Consider the following 24,455-nt stretch of genomic DNA (forward strand, 5'->3'; position numbering starts at 1 on the left):
TCCAGCTATGTTTCAGTCAATTAAGGATCGAAAGAAGGACCAACATGATAAACCGAAGGTTTTGCAGGTAAAAAAAGAAAGAAGAAAAAAAGGAAACATCTTTACCTTTTACTACTTAAACTGTGAGTCCAGCTGAATTATCAAATGACTATTTTGTCACTTTTGTATTAAGGGTCGAGAGAACGACCAAAAAGATAAACCGAAGGTTTTCAAGGTAAAAAACAAAAACAAAATCTTTAGCCATTTAATATTTAAACTGAGTTATCAATTGGACGTTTAGTCACCTTCTTGTAATTTGCTTAAGCCACTGAAACTGAAGGAGTCCTCCACAAACTGGGGACTAAAGGGATTCATCTGCTGTTACTTTGTGGGAGTTGGATCCATAATTCTGGTAAGTGATTAATCAGAACTGAATTGATATTTTAGCCCCATTTTACAGAGGTGATCTTGTCCCTACTTGAGGGCAAATCTTAATCATTATGCCATTATTAATATGTAATTTGAAAATAGTCTCAAAACAACAATATTATTGTTTTTATCGCGATAATTTCTGGGACAATTTATCGGCCAGTAAAATTTGTCATTGTGACAGACCGAGTTAAGATTCAGCTTCAGAACAGTAAAAACTCTGTAATACATGCATGCTGTCCTGTGTGTCTAACAGGGAGTTTATGTGAGCTTCCTTCCTCACTTTGGAACTGATCTCTTTATTGGCCTCTATGCTTTTGGAAACATTTTTGCTCTTTCCAGGTAGGAACTAAAACAGCATAATGGAAAAATTCTGATCAAAGCAACAGCACTTATTGCATACTTCTGTACAGTAAAGCACAGTAATATAAGTGAATTTTTTTTTGTTTGTCATACAGCACATTGTTTCTCGTGGGGCCAGTGAAGCAGCTGAAGAGGATGTGTGACATGTCCAGAGTACTGGCCACCCTCACCATGCTTGTAAGAACACACAAATGCAAACAGTATGCTTTTATTCCATTAAAAATATTTATTATTTATCCCAGATCCGTATGAATACATACATAAATGACAACAACAACAAATTAATCCATTCTATAGATGTTAGGGCATAACACAAGGTGAAATAAGTAACAGTACATGGATAGCATTAATCTTCCAGACAAGACTGCTTTTACTACTTAAAATTTTAAAAATTTGCCACTTTTGGTCCGCCATATAATTTTTGGGGGGGAACATATTCTAATCCTATTGCATCAATGTACTATATGTTTTTGTTATAAGTCTGCTAAAGCAGTGGGATTTGCTGACTTACATTCATTTCCACTCTCCCTTTATAGAAATGTGTAAAAAGTGATAAAAAGTAACAGCAATGAACTTCTGACTGACTGTCTCTCATTTAGCATCACTCGTTTTCCTGAACATCCTCCATTCAAGTTTGTATGCATAAGATGCATTATTGTTGGCTTCTATTGTGGCTAATTGTTGACAGCCTTTACGCAGAGTGAAAGAGAGAGGAAATTCCTGTGGTTTTTCTAGCTTTTAACTGGAACCCACCGTAACATTAATCTCTAATTCAAGTTATGACTTCTGAGGAAAAATGTTTGTTGTGCTGAGTGATGGCCAACAATGAGGCATTACGCAAGCCTATTATGATGTGTCTCTTTAGATTTTGAAGCATTAAAATACAAAAAAAAGACATGCTAAAAAATTATGCCATATACTACCATGTGTAATGCAATGTTCCAAGTTTTAAAAGGACAAATAAATGTTGCTGTTACTCTCATTGTTTTATATGTTTTATCCAGGCGTGCGTAGTTTTGACTCCTTACGCAGCTCTATGGGTGAGTGAACGTCACAGTAAAGCAGACCCTAATTATAACGTCCTGGTTTTCTCTACACTGATAACCATGTTTCAGCTCAAGTCATTTATTATTATTCATTTTCTCTTTCAGTGGAACAGCTTCGGATTTACTGTGCTGTTTTGCGCTTTGCACATACTGTCATTTTCCTGGTGAGCTGCTCTTCCTCCTCCAGTTCTTCAGTCTTTACAGCAACAGTCACTTTGTGGCATTACATGTGTTTTGTTTGCAGGTACAGTCTGTCACACACACCGTGCATCAGGTTGGTTGCTGCAGAAGCAATTATTTGAAAATTCTGTGCAGTGATACTGTGTCGTAGTGCTGCCTGCATATCTGATTTATGTCCTTTACATTTCAGGAAGATACTGAAGATGTTCTCTCTTATCAAGCTATGAAGGTCCATGTGTTTTGGGAGGAAAGTTCGAGATTCGCTGAGACGAGCTTCATAGAAAATTCATAACTTTTATCCTCCACGATCAATTTTGTGTCTTTCACTTCTGTATTTATTCCTTTATTTTTTTAATTATGGTGATTCTATTGAATTATTGAATTATTTTAAGCAAATCTCTACACGTACTTCCAAGCACGGCAGAGGAGGGGTGATGATGTGGGTTTGTTTATCAGCTGATGAGAATCTTGCTTCACGGCAGATTTCCAAAGAACTGTGTTTTATTTGTTTTTCCTGGAAGGCTTCCACACCGAATCCCTTCTGATCGGTGGTTTATACTCTGGTATTTGTTCTGCTTTCTTTTTAGTGTCTTTATTTCTGTCAGCTTGTTGGTCGGATGCCTGGAGGATGTGGTAGCAAAATTAAAACGAAAATGACTTCAGTGATATAGTGGCAGCCATTTCTAAAAACGGTTGTGGAAAAACACAGTTTTCATTTGTTCGTGAACTCACTCTGATTGTGATTTAATTGTGATAAATTGGATGACATTATCTTGGAAGTTTGAAAGAGATATAACGTAAGACTGAAAATGTTCACATATAAATTGTTTGAGTGTCGTTTACAGAAACATTCATTTATAGCTATTAAATAATACCACAAATAATTGAACAATCGCTAGATTCAATTTTTGTATAACTTTGTCAGATTTTTTTTTCTCTGACTAAATAATGGAAATTGTTGCAAAACCTTTCCTGCGATGATGTGTGCTTGTGCTATATATTAACTTATTCCACTCAGTCTCCACAATAATCTCTGAATAAAAGTCAAGAAAACATTAAGAGTCTCTGAGGCAGAAAAATATCTTCAAAATGTCTCCCACTGCCAAGCAAACAAGCAATCAACCTTTTTTTCTTTGTTTTGTGTATGTGTGTATAATAAACACATTCACATCCACTCTTGAGAGGGAGACGCACCCAGAAACCCTTCCCCGGTCTGATGGGAATGAAACCACATGCATGCTGCGTCCGGTTTTATCGGTGGACTAAATGGGAGCAGGGTTGGGTCAGAGTTGTTCGCCAGTCAACAATGCCATTATCCAGAGTGAAAACAAAGTCCTGCACAGATCCAAGCGGTGGTCAGACTCTAATTCAATCACTCTCCTCAAGTCAACGTTATTTTTAGGAGCCAATAGAGTCAAATAAGATAAAGTGCTTTCTGATATTTTCTCTTTTTAACTCCGAGTCATGCACACAGAGAGGGCTTGAGATACAGTGGAAGTGGGTGAAGTAGTAGCCATACTGCAAAAACACAATATTACCAGATATTTTTTGTTCTAGTTTGTAGTGGAGACATCTCAGCAAGCTTCAAATATGACTGATCTAATTTACAAGTAACTTTTCAGCACTACCCAGGAGCTTGTTTTAAGTAAATAATTACTTATTACTGATTTTTAAAAGTTCTAGTTCTGTTGGCAGATTACACTGGTCAACAGCCAAAAAAAATTGTCTGGGGTTTTTCAACTGTTTTAGAGTCATTTTGATGTGCTGAATCCAAAAGTCACATTGGTTTTGTTCAATCAGGTTAACTTTCTCAGCTATGGAGCAACATGAGCATCAAAATGCATGACCTGTTGTCACATCTGGATCGATTTCCTGAGGATCAATGAGTGATGAGCAGGAGGAGAAACTCCATCAGGACAGAAAGGAGACGGAGGATTTTACACAATGAAGACGTGATGTTCAGTTTACATGTACTTTCACTTATCAGGGTTTGTTATTCCATTTACAGAAATCCAAGTTTGTAACATTTAAATACACTCTGTTAGAAAACAATTTCTTTCTCCTAAGACCTTTTTTTATGTGAAATATTAACAGAAATGCACTGATAATGTCACAAAAATGTAACCAATTTAGTCAGAAAATCGGAGTTGAGAAAAATGGATGTCATTTTTTGGATTCAGCTGTGAGAAGTAGTCCTAATTCAGCTGAAAAAAACATAGACAATCCCTTTCCCCCCAAAAAATGTTTTGTTTGTAACGTAGTGTTATTTTACTTATGACAATATTTTCCCCCTTGTTCTAAGTGAAATAATCTGCTTGTGGAATTAATAGGTTTTCTTCAGTATTAAGGAATTATTGGCTTAAAACAAACTCCCCATCTTACTGAAAAGCTACTTATTAGTTTTCTCCCATTTCAAGTGTTCTAAGATATTTGCTCTAGAAAACGAGACCAAAAATACTTGGTACAAATACTTTTTTGTTTTGTTTTGTTTTTAAGTGAAAAAAAATACAATTAAGAATAAAAATGTATTTGAAAAATAGTACTGATCATAACATTTGAATTTATAAACAGTAAATTATATTTTAAATGTCCAAGTGGATCTCCGTTTCCTCTAGCCAGCAGTAAAGATATTACACAACCAAAAGACAAACCACTCTGTCCTAAGAAATGTGCGACTAAGACTTTGTATTTCCTTTGAAAGGTTTATGCTCAGAATATCCATAATGTGATGCGGCGAAATATCAGATGAAAATGTTGTGCAAACGTAATCATGGTGACAGACAAAAATAAGACTGTTTCATACACATATCTGTAGTGGCCACTAAGTAGACTTATGGAATTAGGTTAAAAACATTTTGGAAATAATCTTAAAATGACGTTTCAAAACCTCAATGATTGCTTGCTCATAATCCATAACATTGCCAGTGGATAAAAAACAAAACAGAACAAAACAAACAAAGAACAAAAAAATCCATCAGAGTGAGACCTCTGCTGCTGCTCCCAGATGTGGCTGATGTGAATCACACACCCCTGTCCAGGTGAGGCTCTGACTTCGGCTGATTGTTGGTAAGGAATGTGACGTCACCCATTCACTCCTCACTGAGGAAACCCAGCAAACTTTCTTTCTGTCCAGGAAACGACCAGATTTATTTTCTCTTCTTTCTTTTTTTTTTTTTTTGTCCCTTGGCATTCGAAGGATCTTCGATTATGGATAAATTAAAATCGGTACTTAGTGGGGAAGAGTCTCGACAAGAGGACCGCAACATTTTACAGGTACATCTAAGTCATTCGTGCCTTTCACTATGAGAGCAAATATTTCACTAATTAATCGCCTAATAATGATCTGCGCTGGTTTTGGGCCGCAGACTGTGAATGAAGCCTCCACTTTAGGCTGGGGGACCCGCATAAAGGGATTCATCGCCTGTTTTGTTGTGGGAGCCGCGTGCACAGTTTTGGTAATTATATTCTGATGTCCTATCATTTTCACAACAGATTTGTTTCGCCTGCTCTTTAAGGAAGCTCAAAGCAGCGCTGGTGTGGCCTGACTGGTTATGCTGGTTTTAGAGGAATGTGGAAGATGTGATGCATGTGTGCCTCTCTTCATTTCACTTTAACTTTTGGGCCAACAGTGCCACCATTATTCAGCATAAATAAGCCTCAATTCATTAAAAACGTATGATAACACTTTATTTGACAGGGTGTGCATAAGACTGACATGACACTGTCATAAACATGACATAACACCTGTTATAAACACATAGGGGTGTTCATGAATGTTGTCATGAAGCGTGTAAATAACGAAACTTTTAATCTAAAGTTACCCTAAAAATAGCCTTGAAAGTCCATTGAAAGTGAAAAACTTTGCATTATTTTGTAAATAATTGCATTTTAAAGCAAAGTTGATACTTTTAATGGACTTCCAAGGCAACTTTTAGAGCAACTTTGCATTAAAAGTGTCGTTATTTACCGAATGACACTTCATGACAGCAGTCATAGACATTCATAAAGACTTCTTCATGTTCATGACAGGTGTTATGTCATGTTTATCACAGTGTCATATCAGTCTTATGCACACCCCGTCAAATAAAGTGTTACTAAATGGATATGTAAGCATATTAATATTAAATGACATGCAATAAATGAAATATTTTATTACCTCTGTTACCTCTGTTTTTGTTAACATAATTGGTTTGACGTGTAAGTCATGTTGTCCTGGTCAACTAATCAGATATTCTGATTGACCCGCCGAAGGAAATTATTTCATATAGCGCACTATATAAATTAAATAATTAAACTCTGAAATATTTAAATATGGCTTAATGTAATAACTTCAAATTGTTCTAAAATCAATATTTGTATGTCTTACAGGGAGTTTGCATGCTGTTTCTACCCAGAATTGGTCTCACTCTCTTCATCGTCTTCTACACATTTGGAAATATTTGTGCCCTTTGCAGGTAAAAATCATTAAAAAAAAAAACACGCAACAATGCTTAAGTTTCATTGTTAACGTTCAATTATTTGGGCATTTCTAAAAAAAGGCTGTATCTAATTGGTCACAGAATGTTAAAACGTATTTTAACCCACTGTTTTTAATTTTTATTTTTATTTTAACTAACAGCACAATGTTTCTGATGGGCCCAATGAAGCAGCTGAAGAGGATGTGTGACAAAACCAGAGCACTGGCCACAGCTATCATGATTGTAAGAGCGTGCAGAGTTATATACACACAGTGTTATATGCAGTATGCTATTGCTGTTTTACCCTTCAATAAAATGGAAACTGAGGTTTTCATAAATGTCTAAACAGTTAAAAACATAACTGCTAAAAAAGAAAAAAAGATAACAAATCGCTTATTGTCTTTGTTGCTTTTTCTCCAGACTTGCCTTGTTTTAACTCTGTGCGCTGCTTTCTGGGTAAGTGAATTTCGAAGCAGCGAATACATTTCCTGTCTAAAGTTTACATGCAGTACTCTCTTCTCAGGGATAAAACTCATTCATTTTGGTCTTTGAAATATTCATTTAAACCGTCCTTTGAGGATTTGTTAACACAATACCCAACTACAAAGAATTTTCCAATTATTGGCACTATTTTTATACTTTCATGCAACAAATTGTTTTGTTTGTTTGTTTGTTTGTTTTTTGTGATTCCCTTGCTATAAATAAAATCATTGTTATTTTTTTGACATTCATGCTTTTGGAGTTCATATTAACTTCAGACTAACTCTGCATGATCGCTCCAAACTTTGCACAAAACAGCTGCTATTCAGCTATTAAAACGTTCTGTAGTCACTTATAGTGTTTTTTTCTTTCTTTCAGTGGAAGAACTTTGGGCTTGCTTTATTATTTTGCATTTTGCAGATCTTGTCCTTTTCCTGGTAAGCTCTTAATCTCTCATCTGTTGCAGCTCATTGGTTTCTGTGTGAAATCAGAGTATTGCTCTAACAGGAACTGTGTTTTGTTTGCAGGTACAGTCTCTCATACATCCCCTGTGCCAGGTTGGTCAGCTTATAACCCTATTTGTTTAAAAATTCTGCATGAACATAAACATTAAGTTGTCTTCTAAACGGTGTGATTATTTTCCAGGGAGGCGATCATGAAAGCTGTGGCTATCTGCATGAAGTGATGACCCCCCCTCCCCGCTGTTTGGAGCAAAACCTGTTGGATAAATGTAGGATACTAAAGACCGGGATGGATGAAGCTGCTCAAAACTTCCTGTTCCAGTGGCAAAAAATGTATAATTTTACCTCAACAGATTCCCATTTCTTGCCTTATGAATCCAGTTGATTTTTTTTCCCCTCGAGTCTGATGATCATCTTGAATTAAATCTTTTTAACGGTGGCCTTTTAATTATTTTATGTTTAAATATCTATAAAAAAAAAATGTAATAAATACATTAAAACTTTCATGAATGGCTGCAGGCTTATTTTGATCTCTGGGAGACAATTGTGGACCTGAGCAAGTCTGGTTCATCTTTCGGTTTGACTTCCAGATGTTTGAAGGTGCCAGGGTCATCGATTCAAGCAATAATACACAAATATGAACACCTTGGAAAAGACAGAGGTCTAATTTCAAGTTATTAAATTTATTTTAAGTCATATTTGATCTATACAGCATATTTATAATAACTGAAGGCAACATAGCTACTTGATTGTGCTATAAAGTGATTGTATGTGGCTGGAAAACACATAATAGTGCCCCTTTAAAAAGCGCGCTCGCGCTTTCTTCACTGTCACGTGACCCAACCAGGAAGTCTTCCATTGACAAAAATAGTGAGGGAGCTACCTGTCTGTACGTCTGCAACATTGTAACATATAAACGCATTTTGTTCCTTTTAGTGTGTCAACATGTCAGACATATTGAGGAAAATAAGAAACACCATAACCGAGAAAAAGAAGACGGCTCTCACTCAGAGCGACCTGCAGACGTTTGGTTTACGAGGTACGGAGGCTTGTTGACTCACTGTCTTAGAAAAGTTACAAACTTTGTATACGCTCATTCAAACAGTGACCCAGCGTTCCTTTTAGTTATTAGCTATTGTCAATATGTGTTAACAGAACTCAGTTCTGTAGTTTTTAAAACCTGTATCTGTAGACCAGTGGTTTGCTCGTGACAGCTTTGGGTGACCTGCTTGTTTCCAGGGATACAGCTGAGAGCCTACCAGCTGGACGGGGTGCAGTGGCTGACCCAGAGCCTCCACGACCACCAAGGGTGCATCTTGGGGGACGAGATGGGTTTGGGTAAAACCTGCCAGGTGTGCTTAAGATTCATCAACTTACTTTCCATATTGGTTATGTAATGTCTGAACAACAATTTTAGACGATATGAATCTCCTTAGTGCAATTTTTGTATGTCTTAATGCGATATCAAAACTGTAGGACGATTGTTTGCATGTTTCAGAGTTTGTAATTTATTTTGTTTGTGAGTTATAGACATTGCGTGCATTATTCAAACACTATGGTACCAGTAATACAAGTGGGTGGTATGGACTTAGAATTTTATCATGACATTCTGCTGTGCTAAAGTGACAATAAAAACTATTTTGTCATTTTTTAAAAGTTAACTGCATCTCTTTGACTGCATGGTACAGCTTTCATAGCCCCACAAACAGAAATGCTGCTATTACTATTTGAAATAAGCTTCTGCAGGGACGCCACTTATTTAAAGAAATGTGACTTTTATCACCAAACTGCACACAGTTTGTTAAAGTTTCAATTTGAATTTCTGTGGAAACCTCCAAAAGAGTGCAGAATGTCAAGACATTAAATATGTTGTTTGGAAACAGGAGGAGCAATTCCCAGTTCTGCTTCTTTTGTTCACACTTAATTAACTTCTTCTCCAGACCATCTCTCTGCTGGTGTTTGTGTCAGGAGCTCTGGGGAAGAAAGGTCCGTTTCTGGTGCTGAGCCCCCTGTCTGTCATGGAGAACTGGAGAAAGGAGCTGGAAAGGTAGAGTCAACTCTGTCTGTGCTTTAGCCCCATCTGTAAATGCTTCCTGTATAAATTATTCCAGTCGTAACTCATTTCGCAGCTTCGCCCCGTCTCTGACTGTGCTGTGCTACAAAGGAGACAAAGAGAGACGGGCTGAGATCCAGAGAGAACAAACCACTCAGGACTTCCAGGTTCTGCTCACTACATACGAGGTCTGCGTCTGCTGGGCGAAAACAAAATGTCTGAAAGTTTTGTTGGCTTGAACCTTGAACACGCATATATGTCATTATTTCATTTGCAGCTGTGCCTCAAAGATGCATCGTTCTTGAAAAGGTCAGTGGGTTCTTGCTCACATGGCTTTGTTAAAGTTTGAGTTGTAACTGAGGTGGGTGTGGATTGTTAAAGAGACCAAAGAAAGGCTGTGAATGAAACAATTTCTGCAGACAACCAGTGAATCTATAAAGCCTGCTTGTGCGATCACTTTGTCTCACCGTTTCCTCTCATATTTGCTCCTCCTCAGGTGGAGGTGGGAGGTGCTCGTTGTGGACGAAGCTCACCGGCTGAAGAACCAAAACTCTGTGTTGCACAAAACCTTGACAGAGGTACTTCGTTGTGTCTTGAAGAGCCTCTTCACTGCTTGTCTTCTAATGTTTCTCATTCACACTTTCTCTGAATGTCAGCTCATTTGGTTTGTGTGTTTCTCACTCAGTTTTCAGTTGGTTTCAGACTCCTGCTCACAGGGACTCCCATTCAGAACAACCTGCAGGAGCTCTACTCCCTGCTGAGCTTCATTCAGCCCAGCATCTTCACACCGGAAGAGGCTGACAGCTTTGTCAGCTCCTACTCCGATGTGCGAAGTCGACCTGCTCTGGGTATGCTTTAAAATTACAATGCGACTCGCGTATACAGAGTAAAAGCATATGCCACATTACAACCATAAACTTTAAAGTTGTTTTATGTGATAAACCGACACAAAGGATCATTGTCCTGTTGGAAAGTGAACCTCCACCTCAGTGTTGCAGCGTCTCTTTACTAGTTAGGTGAGTTCTGAGAGCAATTGATTGCACTGTTTTTTATTTAGAGGTATCATCAGAGTAATTGGTCATGAGCACAAATGCACGCCATACTTTTCAGACTTATATTCGTGAAACAATGATGTTTAGTTGTGTAGCAAACTTCATCAACAGGACTTTATGTCAAAAAAACATTATAAGGTTGGTGTTTGATGCCATTATCTAAATCATCCAGCGAAATGCACATCAATATTCATCAATGTTCCACTTACTGCTAATCTGAGGCAATTCTAATCGGGTGGACTTTTAGTCTAGAATTAAAGGAACTCAGTATTTCAGCTGTTTTGCAGTTTTCTGGAAGTTTGTTCCAGATTTGTGGTGTATAGAAGCTTACTGCTGTGCCTCCATGTTTAGTTCTGGTTCTGGGGATGCAGAACACAACCAGAACCAGAAGACCTGAGAGGTCTGGAAGGTTGCTATGACAACATCAGATCTTTAATGTATTGTGCTGCTACGTTCAGTGATTTATAAACTAACAACAGCATTTTATAGTTTATTTTCTGAGCTACAGGGAGCCTGTATAAAGACTGTAGAACTGGTGTTATGTGCTCTATCTTCCTGGTTTTAGTGAGAACAGCAGCAGCAGCGTTCTGGATCAGCTGCAGCTGGAGGATTGATTTGTTAGGCAGACCTGTGAAGACGCTGTTGCAGTAATTAATGTGACTAAACATAAACTTATGGTTAAGTTTCTCTAGTTCTTGCTGTCCTCTAATCCTGGAGATGTTCTTCAGGTGATAGAAGGCCGATTTTGTAACTGTATTTATGTGGCTTTGAAGGTTCAGGTCAGAGTCCATCATTACTCCCAGGTTTCAGAGCTGATTGCTAATTTTTATTTGTAATAACTCTAGCTGTGCATCGACTCTAGATCGCTCCTCTTTAGGTCAAAACATAATAACTTCAGTTTTGTTTCTGTTCAGCTGGAGAAAGTTTTGGTACATCCACACATTTATCTGTACTAAGCATCTATTAAGGTGGATTCAGAATTACCAGGTAACATCGCATTGTAGAGCTGTGTTTCATAGTTATGATAGCGGGTCTTATTACTCGTTATAACCTGAAGTTGGAAGCACATGTAGAAATGAAACGTGAGCAATCCCAGGATTGAACCTGCATGTGTCTTCTGTCCGCTCCGATAAGAAGTTACCAATTGACACAATTCCTGTTCTTTGTTCAAAACCATTTCTAATTCCATTGTCGAAACCATGTAGCCTTTTTTTTTCTTTCTCTTGATAACATGCACCACTTTGTGTTGGTCTATCACATGTTGTACAGTGTGGAAGAGGTTCAAGGGGTTAATTTGAACAAAATATTATTTCTTATCTACAAAGGATTCAGATAGACATGTTAAAAGATACATACGTATAATACAATGTTTCCTGTCTTCTAGCTTCAGAGCTTCAAAGCATCTTGGAGCCTTTTCTGCTCCGTAGAGTAAAGTCGGAGGTGGCTTTTGATCTGCCCAAGAAGACAGAGCTGGTGGTGTACCATGGCATGTCAGCTTTGCAGAAGAAATACTACAAAGCCATCCTAATGCGGGATTATGGTGAGTCACTGCGTTCTGAAACTTGGCAACAAAGGTTATATTTGTAAAGCAAAAATACAAAAAAAAAAAAAAAAAAAAAATCAACCTAAAAATCAACCACTCTCTCTGTGTGGAAAATTTCAGATGCTTTTGTTAACGAGCAAGGCAGCAAGAACAGACTGCTGAACATCTTGGTGAATTTGAGAAAGTGCGTCGACCACCCATACCTGTTTGACGGTGAGACGTGGCGAAATGCAGCTGGGGTTTGGCTGCAGGAGCTGGAGTTACGTCTGAGTGATTCTGTCCCTCCTTCCTGTTTTTAGGGGTGGAACCGGAGCCCTTTCAGATCGGGGAACACCTCATCGAAGCCAGTGGAAAGCTGTGCCTGCTGGACAGCATCCTGGCCTTTCTATACAAAGGGTGGGCACATCCACAATGCTTATTGTTTGGCTCCACCTAGTGGCATTTTGGGCTCTGTCCGATCTGTGTTTGCTGGGATGTTCACTGCATTTCTAAATACGAAGGCAACACATTTAATCTAAGTTGAAAAATCTGGACACCCCTTCAGCAGACATAATCTTACAGCTCTCCATTTTGTTTTGGACGAAGGGGCCATCGTGTCCTGTTGTTCTCCCAGATGACGAGGATGCTGGACATCCTGCAGGACTACATGGAGTACAGAGGTGAGTGGGACAAAATACACACGTCTGGACATCATCTCTCAATGTAATTCTCACAACTTATGGTACTTGCCTTTTCAAGCGTATCAACACCCTATTACATCATTTTAAAACTTCACTCAACATTATTAGTTCATTTATTTTGCACTAAGAAGCAGGACTGCTGTGTTGATTCAGGGGCTGTGAGACACCAAGTGGGGGGTCGCAAAAGGATTTTCAGAATCATGATTTGACCCCTTGAGGTGAACGTAGAGCCAACTGGGTCAAAATTAAATAAGTACATTAATATCCTAATATTTATGGATGATATGGCTAAACAAACGTATCACATCATTGAATATTGATAATTATTGATTGGTTTTAGGTTGAAATAACTACAATACAGCCAAACTGGTGGCGTGACCTTTCTGTTTTATCAACAGTTTTCACTCCATGCAATTGTTTGTTTTTTTTATTTTTAAGCAGTAATGAGTGTCAGTGGCAAAACCTGAAACTGCTGCTGTGCACGTTACCATTATTTGAGTGACTGAGTTGCTAGGCAACCAAAGAGTGTGCGAGTTAGTTGATGCCACCAACTTGAGAAGTTCGTGGCCGTGAGAAATTCAAGAGGTCAAAACCTTTCAACTGTTTACATCTCCCAGAATGCCGTGCGGTTCGGATTAGAGTTTACTGGATATTCTGTATATTGTCACCTTCCTAAGATAATGGCCTATGTCATGTTTTGCCAAAAAAAATGTCACCATCTCTTTCTTTCCAAAAACGTTTTAGGCAAAAAACAAACAAAATAAACCCCATTTTTGTCTATTATTTTAGGAAGGTGTCAGTAGGCATATTATCTTTTGATCATTTATATAAAATAAATTCATATTACCACATTGCTAATAGGGGATCACAGGCTGAAAAGTTTGTTAGTCCTGTGTTTCCCCAGCAACCGACACAGGATCTGCCTCGCTTCTTGCCAAATGACAGTATTCTGTACTTAATCCTTGCCACGCACCATAATGAGTTTTTCTGTTCAGGTTACAGCTACGAACGCATGGATGGGTCGGTTCGAGGGGAAGAGCGAAACCTTGCTGTGAAGAACTTCAGCACCAAAGACATCTTTGTGTTTTTGCTCAGCACTAAAGCAGGTGACTGGGATTTATTTTAGTATTTATCCATTTAAAATACAAAATGAAAAGCTAGAAAAATGTTCCATGTCTTGAACTTTCACCTTTTGCTACATAGTAACTTGGTTTACAGACATTGTTATCCTTTCACTTTTATTTTGCAGCACGCAGATTACTTCGTTCTGCTCCATGTAAATTCTTTGTTTTAAAAGTGAGCCTTTCTGCATACGGTGCCTTGCAAAAGTGAACTTTATAAAATTATAACATAAAACCGCTGTATATTTTATTAAAATTTTTCAAAAAAAATTCCAAAGTCGAAGGAAAGTAAAACGTTGCTTTCGTTATTTCTATGCATGTTTTCAGCCTTACACATCAAGAGACTGGAATTACCACACATCCTCCTCAATATCGCATGGTGCAATATTGCACATACTGATATTTTGATTCGGTATGGCGTGTAACTGCAGACCACACTGCTATTTTTAAGACATGTTGAACATTTGGAGAATCCATAAGTCCATTTTTCTTCCACTTTAGCATCATGTGTTACTTTCTTTGTTGGTTCATCTCTCACAATCTGAGCAGAGTGCACTGAGGTATGCGGTTGCAACATTATAAAATGATGAAAAAGTTCAAGGGGTCTCTTGCAAGGCACCGTGTCTGTGAATGCAGAGTTCATAGAATACGCAGAGACAGGAAAAGGGACGGATCAGACAACGATATGATCTGCAGCAGAATGTTAGTCTGGTGCTAACAAGGCCAGAAGCTTCTTTTTTTTTTTTCTTTTTTTTCAGCGGGGAGAAATTTCCTGTCACAGCTTTCAATTTCTTCAAGCCTTTTAAATGTCCCAACTGTACTCTACAGTCACACTTAGCTCAAAGTATGTGACTGCTGAGACGGCATGTTAAAAAATAATAATAATTTTAAAAAGCTGACGTAATCACTTTGCAGCTTATTGAAGGATCTTTAACAAATATAAGTTCCAGTTTCTATGGCCTTTTAATCCATACAGCAGGGCATTTTTTTGACGCTTTGTGTTGTACATCCTGAAGCACAGAAACATTCAGACCTGAAAGTTTGGACTCTCTAGATGATCTCTGTTTTCTCTTTACAACGCCGTCCTTTCAGGCGGAGTTGGCCTCAACCTTACAGCTGCTGACACAGTTGTTTTCGTGGACAGTGACTTTAACCCCCAAAACGACCTGCAGGCTGCGGCGCGCTGCCATCGGATTGGCCAGAACAGGTGATGCACTTTGAAAGTTCCAACGACGCTGCATAGCAAACTATCTATCTGGTTACTGGCATTAATGCATTTTACTCTACATAAGAAAGACTTCCTTTTTTTTTTTTTTTTTTTTTTTGTTCAGATATTGCTTTCGCAAGTGTGGGAAAGCAGACCTATTCATGCCAGTAAGGTTATCTGTAGCTGCCAGGAGTGTTATCTGGCTCTTGGTGTGAAAGAGCTCTTCCTGTTCACAGCTCAGCATTGTGCTCTGACAACCTTGATGGAAACTACTAGAAACATTCAGTCTACCTGCTGAAGGAAACGTCATCTAAAAGACTTTTCTCGTCAGACTGATGCTTTTATGGCACACCAATTATATTAAGCTTAGTTTTTATTCAAATGAGACACGACCAGCGTAGCGCTGAAACAATTATGTTTAATAATTAAGTTATCTTCTCTGTTGATCTACTCCCCTGTCTTTTCATACTTTTTAGGTTCAGAGCAAATGGCGAAAATTATTTAGACTCGCAGGATTCCTATGCAGCCTCGAAAAGTGTGTGAACATATAGCATTTACTTTTGGTAAAAATTTTCCAAATCTTGACAAGTATTGAAAAAGGAAAATTAAGGTTACTTTTCAAGTTTTCTAGCCAAAAATCTTAATACTTAAAGAGTTCCTATTATATTTAGATGCTTTTTTTAAATAAACTGTTTTACTCCTTGTTTAGTTTTTAGACCAATTTTAAATCTGGTTGAACTCGACCTACTAAACTGGCAAACAAAATCACTAAAGTTTCTATTTTTAGGAATGGATATGAACATTTTCAACATCTTTTTTAAAGAGTTTGCCTTTAGTCTTTGATACTCCTTATTTGAAAAGTCTAAGAACCATGAATGTTGAAATAAAGCTCATCTAAACTGATCCAAATCACTAAAAGAAGCAAGTTTGAAGATTTGAAGCCAGTTTCATAATTATGTTGATTTGTTATCTTTGGCATCCAAACACAACAAGACTGTTATTGTTCAAGCAGGGTCAGAGTTCGGACTTTGCACTTAAAATGTCCAGAATTTTCTAGAGAAAAAGAGCCGTAGAAATGTTTGTCTGGTTATATAAATGTGTGGAAGTTGTGGTCTGAAAAAGACCCTGCTCAGATCTAAGCATTTCTATTAGCTTTGAATGCATTCATTAATGATGCAAAATATTTTTTCTTTTTTACCAAATTTTGAGCTTGGTTTTGAGATTTGAAAAGCGGACCTGACCCTCCCATGGTAAAATGTGGAAGCGGTGTCCTCTGGTTTGATATTTATCATCGTTTTAGGGGTTTGTCTCACTAACCGTTGACGTTTTCCAGGCCTGTGAAAGTGATCCGCCTCCTTGCGAGAGACACCGTGGAGGAGATCATGTACTCTCGAGCCGTGTCGAAGCTGCAGCTCACCAACACTGTTATCGAAGAGGGCCGCTTCTCTTTGCTGGATCAGGTGCAGTCGGCTGCGGCGGGTCTGCAGGTCGGTGATCTTTTAACAGAAACACGCCGTCAACATGATCCCCCACCCCCATTCCTCTTCCAGCTCTCTTGTTGATTTCTCCTCGACAGCTGAGCGAGATATTGAAGTTCGGAGTAGATAAGCTTTTATCGTCGGACGAGAGCTCGATACAGGAAGTAAGACTAGAGAAGATACTGGGCCCATCACGGGATGGTCAGTGGGTGGATGATGATGATGATGATGATGGATTCTCACCACTAGAAGAAGAGGTGGAGAACGAATCTGATTCTGATGAGCAGAGTAAGCGATTTTAAATCACCAATTAGTCCGAATGAATAATCATTTTATTTGGCTGTCATTTTTATCTTTAATCTCAAACACGTCTACAAATGTTATTAAAACAATAAAAAATAGCTTTTTAGTCCAAGTTTCTACTCATCAGTTTGTTTCATGACCCAACCTCCTGGCTTGATTAACTTTTGGGTTGGAACGATTAATCATGATTTATCAATTATTGAAATAATCGTCAACTAGCTTAGTAAATGATTAATCGTTTACTGAAGTATACAGTAGTGAAGTATACAGATTCACAAATAAGTATGTTTTAGTCAAAACTCATTGCATAGTTTTAGCTTCATATGATTCAGATTTAATGAAGAAATGCTATGTTTTTTAATTTTAGGCAACAAAATGTTTATTATTTAAAAAAGGATTTCAGTTATTTTTCTTTATGAGCATTTTTTAAAATGTATTTCTAATATTGCTTCAATGAAAAATTTGTCAAAATTGTTTTAAAAAAATGTGATTAATCGATCAATCGTCAGAGTAATCGATTAATTGATTACTAAAATAATCGTTATCTGCAGCCCTGGATTAATCTGACAGTCATTTCGTCTCACCCTGCAGATCACATGTACTTCTTTGAGGGGAAAGACTACAGTAAGGACCCGAGCTCAGAGGACCAGAGGAGCTTTGACCGGATCCTGGAAGAGCAGATGGCCGAGTTTCAGAAAACGGCAGGAGAGGGACGAGCTCTGCGGCGCAAAACTGGAGTAAGACTCTGTCACTCTCACTTTCCAACTAACAGAAATGTTTCACTGGTATTTGGAAATTTTGCTATCTTGTAAAGTTTTTTTTTCCCAAGTGTAAAGCTGCAGCTGACGATTAATTTAGTCATTGAGTATTCTGTCGATTAATCAAGTAATCGAATAACATCCTGCAGATTTTGCATTTAACCAGCTTATTTAATACAATACTAGAAATGCATGAGAAAATGCAAATCAATGAATAATTCAATTAATTAAAAATAATAAAATAAACATGTTATTGCCTAAAATGTAATAAGAGCATTCATTTAAATTACACTTTAAAAAAATACTTCAAACATCAACATGTGAAAAGCTCAACCCAGTTAGCTTAGCTTCACATCAATAGTTGCTGAATTATGTCTCTTAAAGAGTTTTGGACAGAAACTTTTACCGCCAAAACAGATTTTTCATCTTCAATGCAAAATGTGTATATTCTTTGTAGAGTTTGTAGAGTACTGCTCTGAAGGTGGTCGTCTCTCACCAGATATCATGTTATACACTCTGTGTTCCCCAGTTTGCGATTAATCGATTGCTAAATTAGTTGTCGATTATTTCAATAATCGGTTAAGCCGATTAATCATTTCAGCTCTAGATAAGTTTGAAAAAAATATTTGTAATTCCAGGTAATTTTCCCATTAAAAGTTGTTTCCGTCAGTCAATGCAGTTTTTGTCTGTTCCATAAACAAAGACTGACCATTGAACAGTTATCATCAGAAAATCAGCATCATTTATTTATTTCAGTCGTTATAGCTTAAGGACAAACCACTAATTTAGTTTTTGCTGAGCATGTAAAGAAAAAGCATTAATTGCTTCCACTTTTGAGTCCAGGATGTCGGTGTCCCATTGGACTAAGAAAGCTGAAAACACAAACCTGCTCTCAGCTGACTGTCATCTGACCGACTGATTTGACTTGTTTAATGAAACGCATTTCATTCCAGCTTTCACATTTAGCGACATGTGAGACCTGGAGGTTTGCTCTACTTTTCCTGCCACAGATGCATAAAACGAGATCAGTTTCCTTTAGTGAAAAGCTGATGATGTTTTGTCCCAGTTAACTTGAAATGGCTGCAAAGGAAATGAAGTTTGTGAACTCATGAAATCACCAAAGCTGACAGGTGGAAAAATAAATAAAAGATCAATGAGGATTTGATCTCATGACCTACATTCTGTGTCTCCCATGTTTTAAAAACCTTTGTCTACCGAAAAAAAAGAAAAGTAATTGGCATTTCTAGATATGTGTAGATTAAGACACTACAGAAATACAAACCGAGTTTTGTTTGTGGGGTGACTGAATTTTACAGTGTCTTGTAGTGAAGGGAAAAATACTTTGAAGAAATTTGGAACTGCTTGGCTGAGACTAAAACTTTCCCTAAACACACCATTCCCACAATGAAACGTGGTGGTGGCAGCAACATGCTGTGGAGATGATGAAACTCTTGAGCAGGGAAAACTAATTGATTAGCCTCACCTTCCAAAACAACACACACAAACGTACAAGGTGATTTATCATATAATAGATCAAAGAACAGAACAATATTCTTGGGTAAATGGTCCAGTCAAAGTCCAAACATCTAAATCCAAATTGTGAATCTCTGAACTTAATTTCCAGACACTCAGAGATGCTGTACAGTAATAACGATTAAAAACAACAGTAGTAACAAAGGCAGATAATGAATATTGCTGGCCAATAAGTTGTCCAAAAAAGTTATTGCGATAAGCGATAATATTGCCGTTTTGAGACCTATTTTCAAGTAATATAAACATAATGACAAAAACAATGCAAGAACACTGTGTCAAAGATCAATAAACATTCATTTCTAAAGAACAATCAACACTGGAATTAAGACATTTTAAATATCCAAAATATATAAACAAAACAACCAAAAACAATAAGTATAAATTGAAATAAAATCCACACCAAACCCATAAATGAAACAAATTATAAAGACTCTCTAAAGCTCATTTAAATTTGTCATGCAATTGATTGGTTTATTGATTTCCATAAATTTACTATAACTGCAGCAGAAAGTGTTGACCAGGGAGGTAGAAATGAGCGATTAATACTTTACACTTCTCAGAGATTCTTCAGTTGAAAATGACGTAACGTGAAACATAGGACCAGATAAAACAAAGTTACTAAGACAGAAAACATCCTGTCCTGCTGTCGTACTGTCTACAATGTGGAGAAGTATAAATAAATACTAACATGTACAGTTTTATTTATAATATGATATTCCCGACTATCTTTGCTTTTATTAAACATTTTTTAAAAACCATGAGGAATTATTTAGAGAGACGTTTGTTCTTGATTGATCAATTCTCTTCCAGTCTTCGCTTTCAGTAGCGTTTGCGATCCCAGTGAGGAAGAGGAAGCCTCTCACTGAGGCAGAGCTGGAGCTCAGGCAGCGGAGGAGGCAGGAGGCTGCAGCCAAGAGAGCCAAGATGATGGAGGACAAAAAGAGGCAGGAGGAAGAGGAGAAGCACAGGAAAAAGTGAAGATATTGTAGCTGTTTCATCACACGCTCTGACATGTCTGTGTTTTTTGTTACTCATAAATGATTTTTGATCCTTGGTTAACCATGCAGAACAGCCTGGTGGGAGTCCTGTGGCTACCAGTCACTTTGCTTGCAGCTTGTAGACAGCGAAGAAGAGGAGGAAGACGAGGAAGAGGACAACAGCAGTGTGTGCTCTACAGACTCCACCTCCACGGATATCCGCTACGTTCTGGGGGATGTTACTCATCCCCACACTGCGAGGGGAGATGCTATCATCGTCCACTGTGTTGGTAAGGGCTCCATGTAGCCATGGCGACGGGATGGTTTGCGTGACGAAACAAAAACATAGTATCTTTGGAGCGTGTCTTGGGCCGTGTTTTCCTCTTATCAGAGTGTTAATTTGTGTGCAGATGACTCAGGGCGGTGGGGCAGAGGAGGCCTGTTCACGGCGCTGGAGGTGAGATCAGATGAGCCACGAAAGCACTACGAGTTGGCAGGGAAAATGAAAGGTAACGATAATCGCAATGACGAAGAAAATGAGCAGCAATTCAACTAGACGTCTTCGTCTCTGTGGTCTGTAATTCCCTGCGGATCTTTGTTTCAGACTTGGAGCTGGGAAATGTGCTCCTCTTCCCCATCGACGACAAACAGTCGAGACTGGACGGCCGAGATCAGGTTCTGTTCGCAGAGCATTCTGTAAAACTCAAAACTGCTTCAAAAAAATGTTAATTTATGTATCTAAAATTATAGTCTTAAAGTATGTTACATTGTTTAAAAAAAAGTAAGTTGACCTTAAATACGTCTTAAATTTTGTCGTGGCAGGACTGTTTAATCTCATAAAACCTTCAAACTGAGTTGCTGAAATCTGCTTGGAAAATGCACGCTTGTGTTTTGCGACATGTGCAAAATCTTTGCAATATTAGAGTTCATTATGACAAGTTGCACCTTGCTTGGATTCTCGTGTGGTTGCAGACTTGCAAGCGGTGATCAGATAACGAGGTAACATGATTCAATCTCCTTCTCGTCACCCCAGTTAGCCTTGATAGTGGCACAGAAAAGAGACAAAGCCAACAACCTGACTGGGATCCTCCTCAGTGCTTTGGACGAAGGACTGAAGAAGATTTACTCTGCAGCTAAGAAAAACAATGGTATGGGGAAGAATGGAACAGTTTTATCAAGTTTACTATGAATTTTGTCTCCTGGTCTGGTTTGTACACCTTACTTATTGGTGTACCTTACTTATTTGTCTAAGTAAGGTACACCAATATTTGTGGGACATCAAGTGATGTCATGTTTTTGAATAATGGGTGACATTTTATAAGCTCTTCTATTCAGAATAGTGTATGTATGCAGAGATGAAAGGTGTGTAAGTCTTCAACGTTATCTAACCGTTTCAGTATGGCCTAGGTTTCCGTCTTACTTTAAAATGTTTGTTTTGTTTTGTTTTCATTTAAAGGTCGACTGGATGATATTTCAGTAGTGCGTGGAAACGGCGTGTTAAAAGTTAGATAGTTATTAGTCAAATTAATCATAAAGTAGGCCAAGCCATTAGTTTCAGTATCAAGCATTTATCATTCTGAGGTGAGTACATCTTCAGGAATGCAGGCACCTAATGTTAATGTGGGCCAGTGGTGTAAAGTTTGTGTTGCAATTGGATTTACTTTGTTCCAGAGGAACAAATCTGCATGAGGGTCTGAAGGTTTCGACACGTCAAAACACAAAAACATACCAAGTATTTTTAGTCTAGTTTCACAACAGGTTTTCCCATGTTGTGAAACAATCTGCCAGTGGAACCAGTAGTTTTTCATCAGTACTAAGGATTTATTGACTTTACACAAGCTTCTGTAGTTTTGTCTTATTTCAAGTGTACAAAGATATTTTCACTAGAAACTACACCAAGAATACTTGATAAGATTTTGTGTTTTTTCAGTGAAGGTTCTGAGGCATCATGTCTTCCTATGCCTCCAAAAAGAAAGACAGACATGTAATAGTGCAACATGGTGTCAAATGAGCTCATAGATCATATTCATAACCTGAGCATCTCTTGTTTAGTGCTCAGGTTTATGTTGTTCAGACTTCATTTCAGCATGTTTTTGTATCTTTAGCCAGTGTTCATCTTCCTCGCATCGGTCACTCCACCAAAGGTTTCAACTGGTACGGGACGGAGCGGCTCATCAGAAAACACCTGGCCTCTAGGGACATTCCCACTTTCATGTATCCTTCGTTGTTCCCCTGCTTAGAGCCCGTACTGAGCAGAACTGCTGCAGTTTTCACTTAACCTGAATGGCAGATATTATCACAGCAGAGCTGTCAAGAAAACAGCTTCCCATCAGACACCTGCAACATCAGCTGCTGCTCGTCAAGCATCTTTACCGAGCTCAGACGGGCCAACGGATGAGACGGAAACCGAGGGCCCGGGTCCATCCGCTCTGCCACGCGGCTTCAGCCCTGCGGAGCTGCCCAGCTTCATGAATGGAGTCCGAGTGTTTTTCTACAACATTCCCGCATCAGAACGGAAGAGGCTGGGCCGCTACCTTATCACATATCCTTTACCTAACTCCTGGGTGTAAACATTCGACAGCTTGTTTTGTAAATGCGTGAGGCTTGTAATAGAGAGCAGAGTGAGAAAACCCTTAGCTGAAGTCTACGTATGATGGAGACGAGGAGGACGTCATGGGTGAAGAGGTCACACACATTGTCGCAGAGGTGGAAAATCACATCCAAATACAGGTCAGCTCAGGTTTACGACAGAACTATTCACACCCTGTAAGGTTTTCCTCATTTTGTCACATAACAGCCACCAATTTCAAAGTATTTATTGCGATAAACCATCATAACACAGCATTTAATTGTGAAGTGGAAGGAAAATTATTGATGCTTTAGTTCTAACAAATAATCTTATAAGTTTGTCATGCATTTGAATTCAACCCCCTTCACTTTGGTGCCTCTAAATGAAATGCAGTGCAGCCAATCTCCTTCAGAAACCACCTAATTATTAAACAGAGACCACCTGTCTAGTTTATCCAAAACAGCCTCAAAATGGTGCACAGCTGTTAAAATGCCAGGTTATTAGAGCAAGTACAAAGTCATTTCAAACCTTTTTGCATATATAATGTGACATGTATTCTGTTCAATTTAACCAAAACAAAAAAACAAATATGTAAAGAAATAACTAAAGTAATACTTTGTTTGTTTGTTAGGCGAGTGTTAGCATCCCATAATAAGTAAAAAAATGGCCAAATTAATGTCCAGAACAAAAGTCTGAATATGCTAAAAGACTTGCAGCTCTGTTGTCAGCTAACGTGACTCAATAAAGTGTTGTTTGAATGGACTCTAAACATCCGACTGCCACATTCTTTGCATATTTGTGTATTTAGACAAACATATCTTTTCCTTCACTTCACAGTTACTCTTCACTCTGTGCTGCTCTATAAAATCCTGTTAAAATGCATTGAAGCTTGTTGTTGTAGAGGGGGGAAACTCAAGGGATGTGAGCCTCTGTGTCAGTTCTGCAGTAATTTTAGACGCTTAAACACTGAAATTTTCCTCTGGTCTGTGTGAACCAGGAGCTGCTGGATCTGGTCCGTCAGAACCAGCAGGCTGTTCCTGTGAAGACGGCCTGGCTGGAGTCCTGCTTCTCCAAACAACAACAAGTCAACACCGCACACTTCCAACATCAGCTCTGAGGACACACGGCGTTATTATTATTATTAGATTTTATTAAATCACGTTTTTAAATTGTGTCACTGATGTACACGAGCATTTAAATGATTTTTAATCTGATTTATTCAAATCTGAATATAAAGTGCTGGTTCTCACCTGCACTTAACTCAAAGTTCAATATGGCTGCTGCTTTTATTAAATGTAGATACATGCAGGAATAAACAGTTTATTTGCACATCTGGTAATTGTTTTTTCCTCTCATAACATCTTCCCTACACATGCATACATGACAAACATTTATTTGTGAACTTGTTCCTTTAGTGCTTGAATGAATAAAATGCAGGCACACACTATAGTGCCTAAACAAAGGGGTGTGGATGAACTGGAAAAGTGATTTAAACAATCTAATTTATTTGATTAGGACAGTGCAGATTAATCAACATTACCATAATTCATTTCAGTGTAAATTTGCAGGGATTATAAGGGTATTAAATTTTGCTAAAAAGCAAGCACAAAAAAGTGATTTAACTACTAATCTATTATTCTGTCTGGCTTACTTGAGAGCCTAAACGAAGACATTAGTCAGGTTAAAAAATATCTCCCTTTAGCTGGAGAGCGTGGCTTTTCTCCGATCAAGCAGCAGATTGGACATTTGAACCTCAAATAAGGTTTGTGTCAAAACAGGAACTTGA

The 24,455-nt window shown here is 38.1% G+C and overlaps 3 protein-coding genes across 3 annotated transcripts; all 3 read left to right on the forward strand.

Moving 5' to 3' along the window:
- The first annotated feature begins 7 nt into the window (after nt 1–7).
- Nucleotides 8–3,142, forward strand: LOC106933511 (vesicle transport protein SFT2B-like). The gene is made up of 9 exons (XM_015012792.2): nt 8–67; nt 173–214; nt 305–391; nt 665–750; nt 867–948; nt 1,776–1,811; nt 1,923–1,981; nt 2,062–2,091; nt 2,188–3,142. The coding sequence occupies exons 1-9, from the start codon at nt 8–10 to the stop codon at nt 2,222–2,224; spliced, it is 519 nt and encodes a 172-aa protein (XP_014868278.2). The 3' UTR covers nt 2,225–3,142.
- A 1,919-nt stretch (nt 3,143–5,061) lies between these two features.
- Nucleotides 5,062–7,901, forward strand: LOC106933510 (vesicle transport protein SFT2B-like). Its single transcript, XM_015012791.2, has 8 exons — nt 5,062–5,270; nt 5,363–5,452; nt 6,366–6,451; nt 6,616–6,697; nt 6,875–6,910; nt 7,313–7,371; nt 7,462–7,491; nt 7,580–7,901. The coding sequence occupies exons 1-8, from the start codon at nt 5,205–5,207 to the stop codon at nt 7,617–7,619; spliced, it is 489 nt and encodes a 162-aa protein (XP_014868277.2). The 5' UTR covers nt 5,062–5,204; the 3' UTR covers nt 7,620–7,901.
- Nucleotides 7,902–8,215: 314 nt separating this feature from the next.
- chd1l (chromodomain helicase DNA binding protein 1-like) lies at nt 8,216–23,998 on the forward strand. Its single transcript, XM_088005155.1, has 25 exons — nt 8,216–8,434; nt 8,635–8,747; nt 9,336–9,442; nt 9,525–9,636; nt 9,726–9,757; nt 9,945–10,026; nt 10,134–10,296; nt 11,885–12,040; nt 12,164–12,256; nt 12,343–12,439; nt 12,629–12,702; nt 13,719–13,829; nt 14,937–15,051; nt 16,385–16,538; nt 16,628–16,817; nt 17,424–17,569; nt 19,934–20,097; nt 20,191–20,390; nt 20,511–20,609; nt 20,705–20,775; nt 21,134–21,248; nt 22,206–22,314; nt 22,391–22,640; nt 22,747–22,830; nt 23,667–23,998. Exons 1-25 carry the CDS (start codon nt 8,341–8,343, stop codon nt 23,784–23,786), a joined length of 3,051 nt encoding a protein of 1,016 aa, XP_087861281.1. The 5' UTR covers nt 8,216–8,340; the 3' UTR covers nt 23,787–23,998.
- Nucleotides 23,999–24,455: the final 457 nt, after the last annotated feature.

This window comes from Poecilia mexicana, unplaced genomic scaffold (assembly GCF_051168715.1).
Source record: "Poecilia mexicana isolate PSO_F unplaced genomic scaffold, ASM5116871v1 scaffold_4, whole genome shotgun sequence".
Taxonomy (NCBI): domain Eukaryota; kingdom Metazoa; phylum Chordata; class Actinopteri; order Cyprinodontiformes; family Poeciliidae; genus Poecilia; species Poecilia mexicana.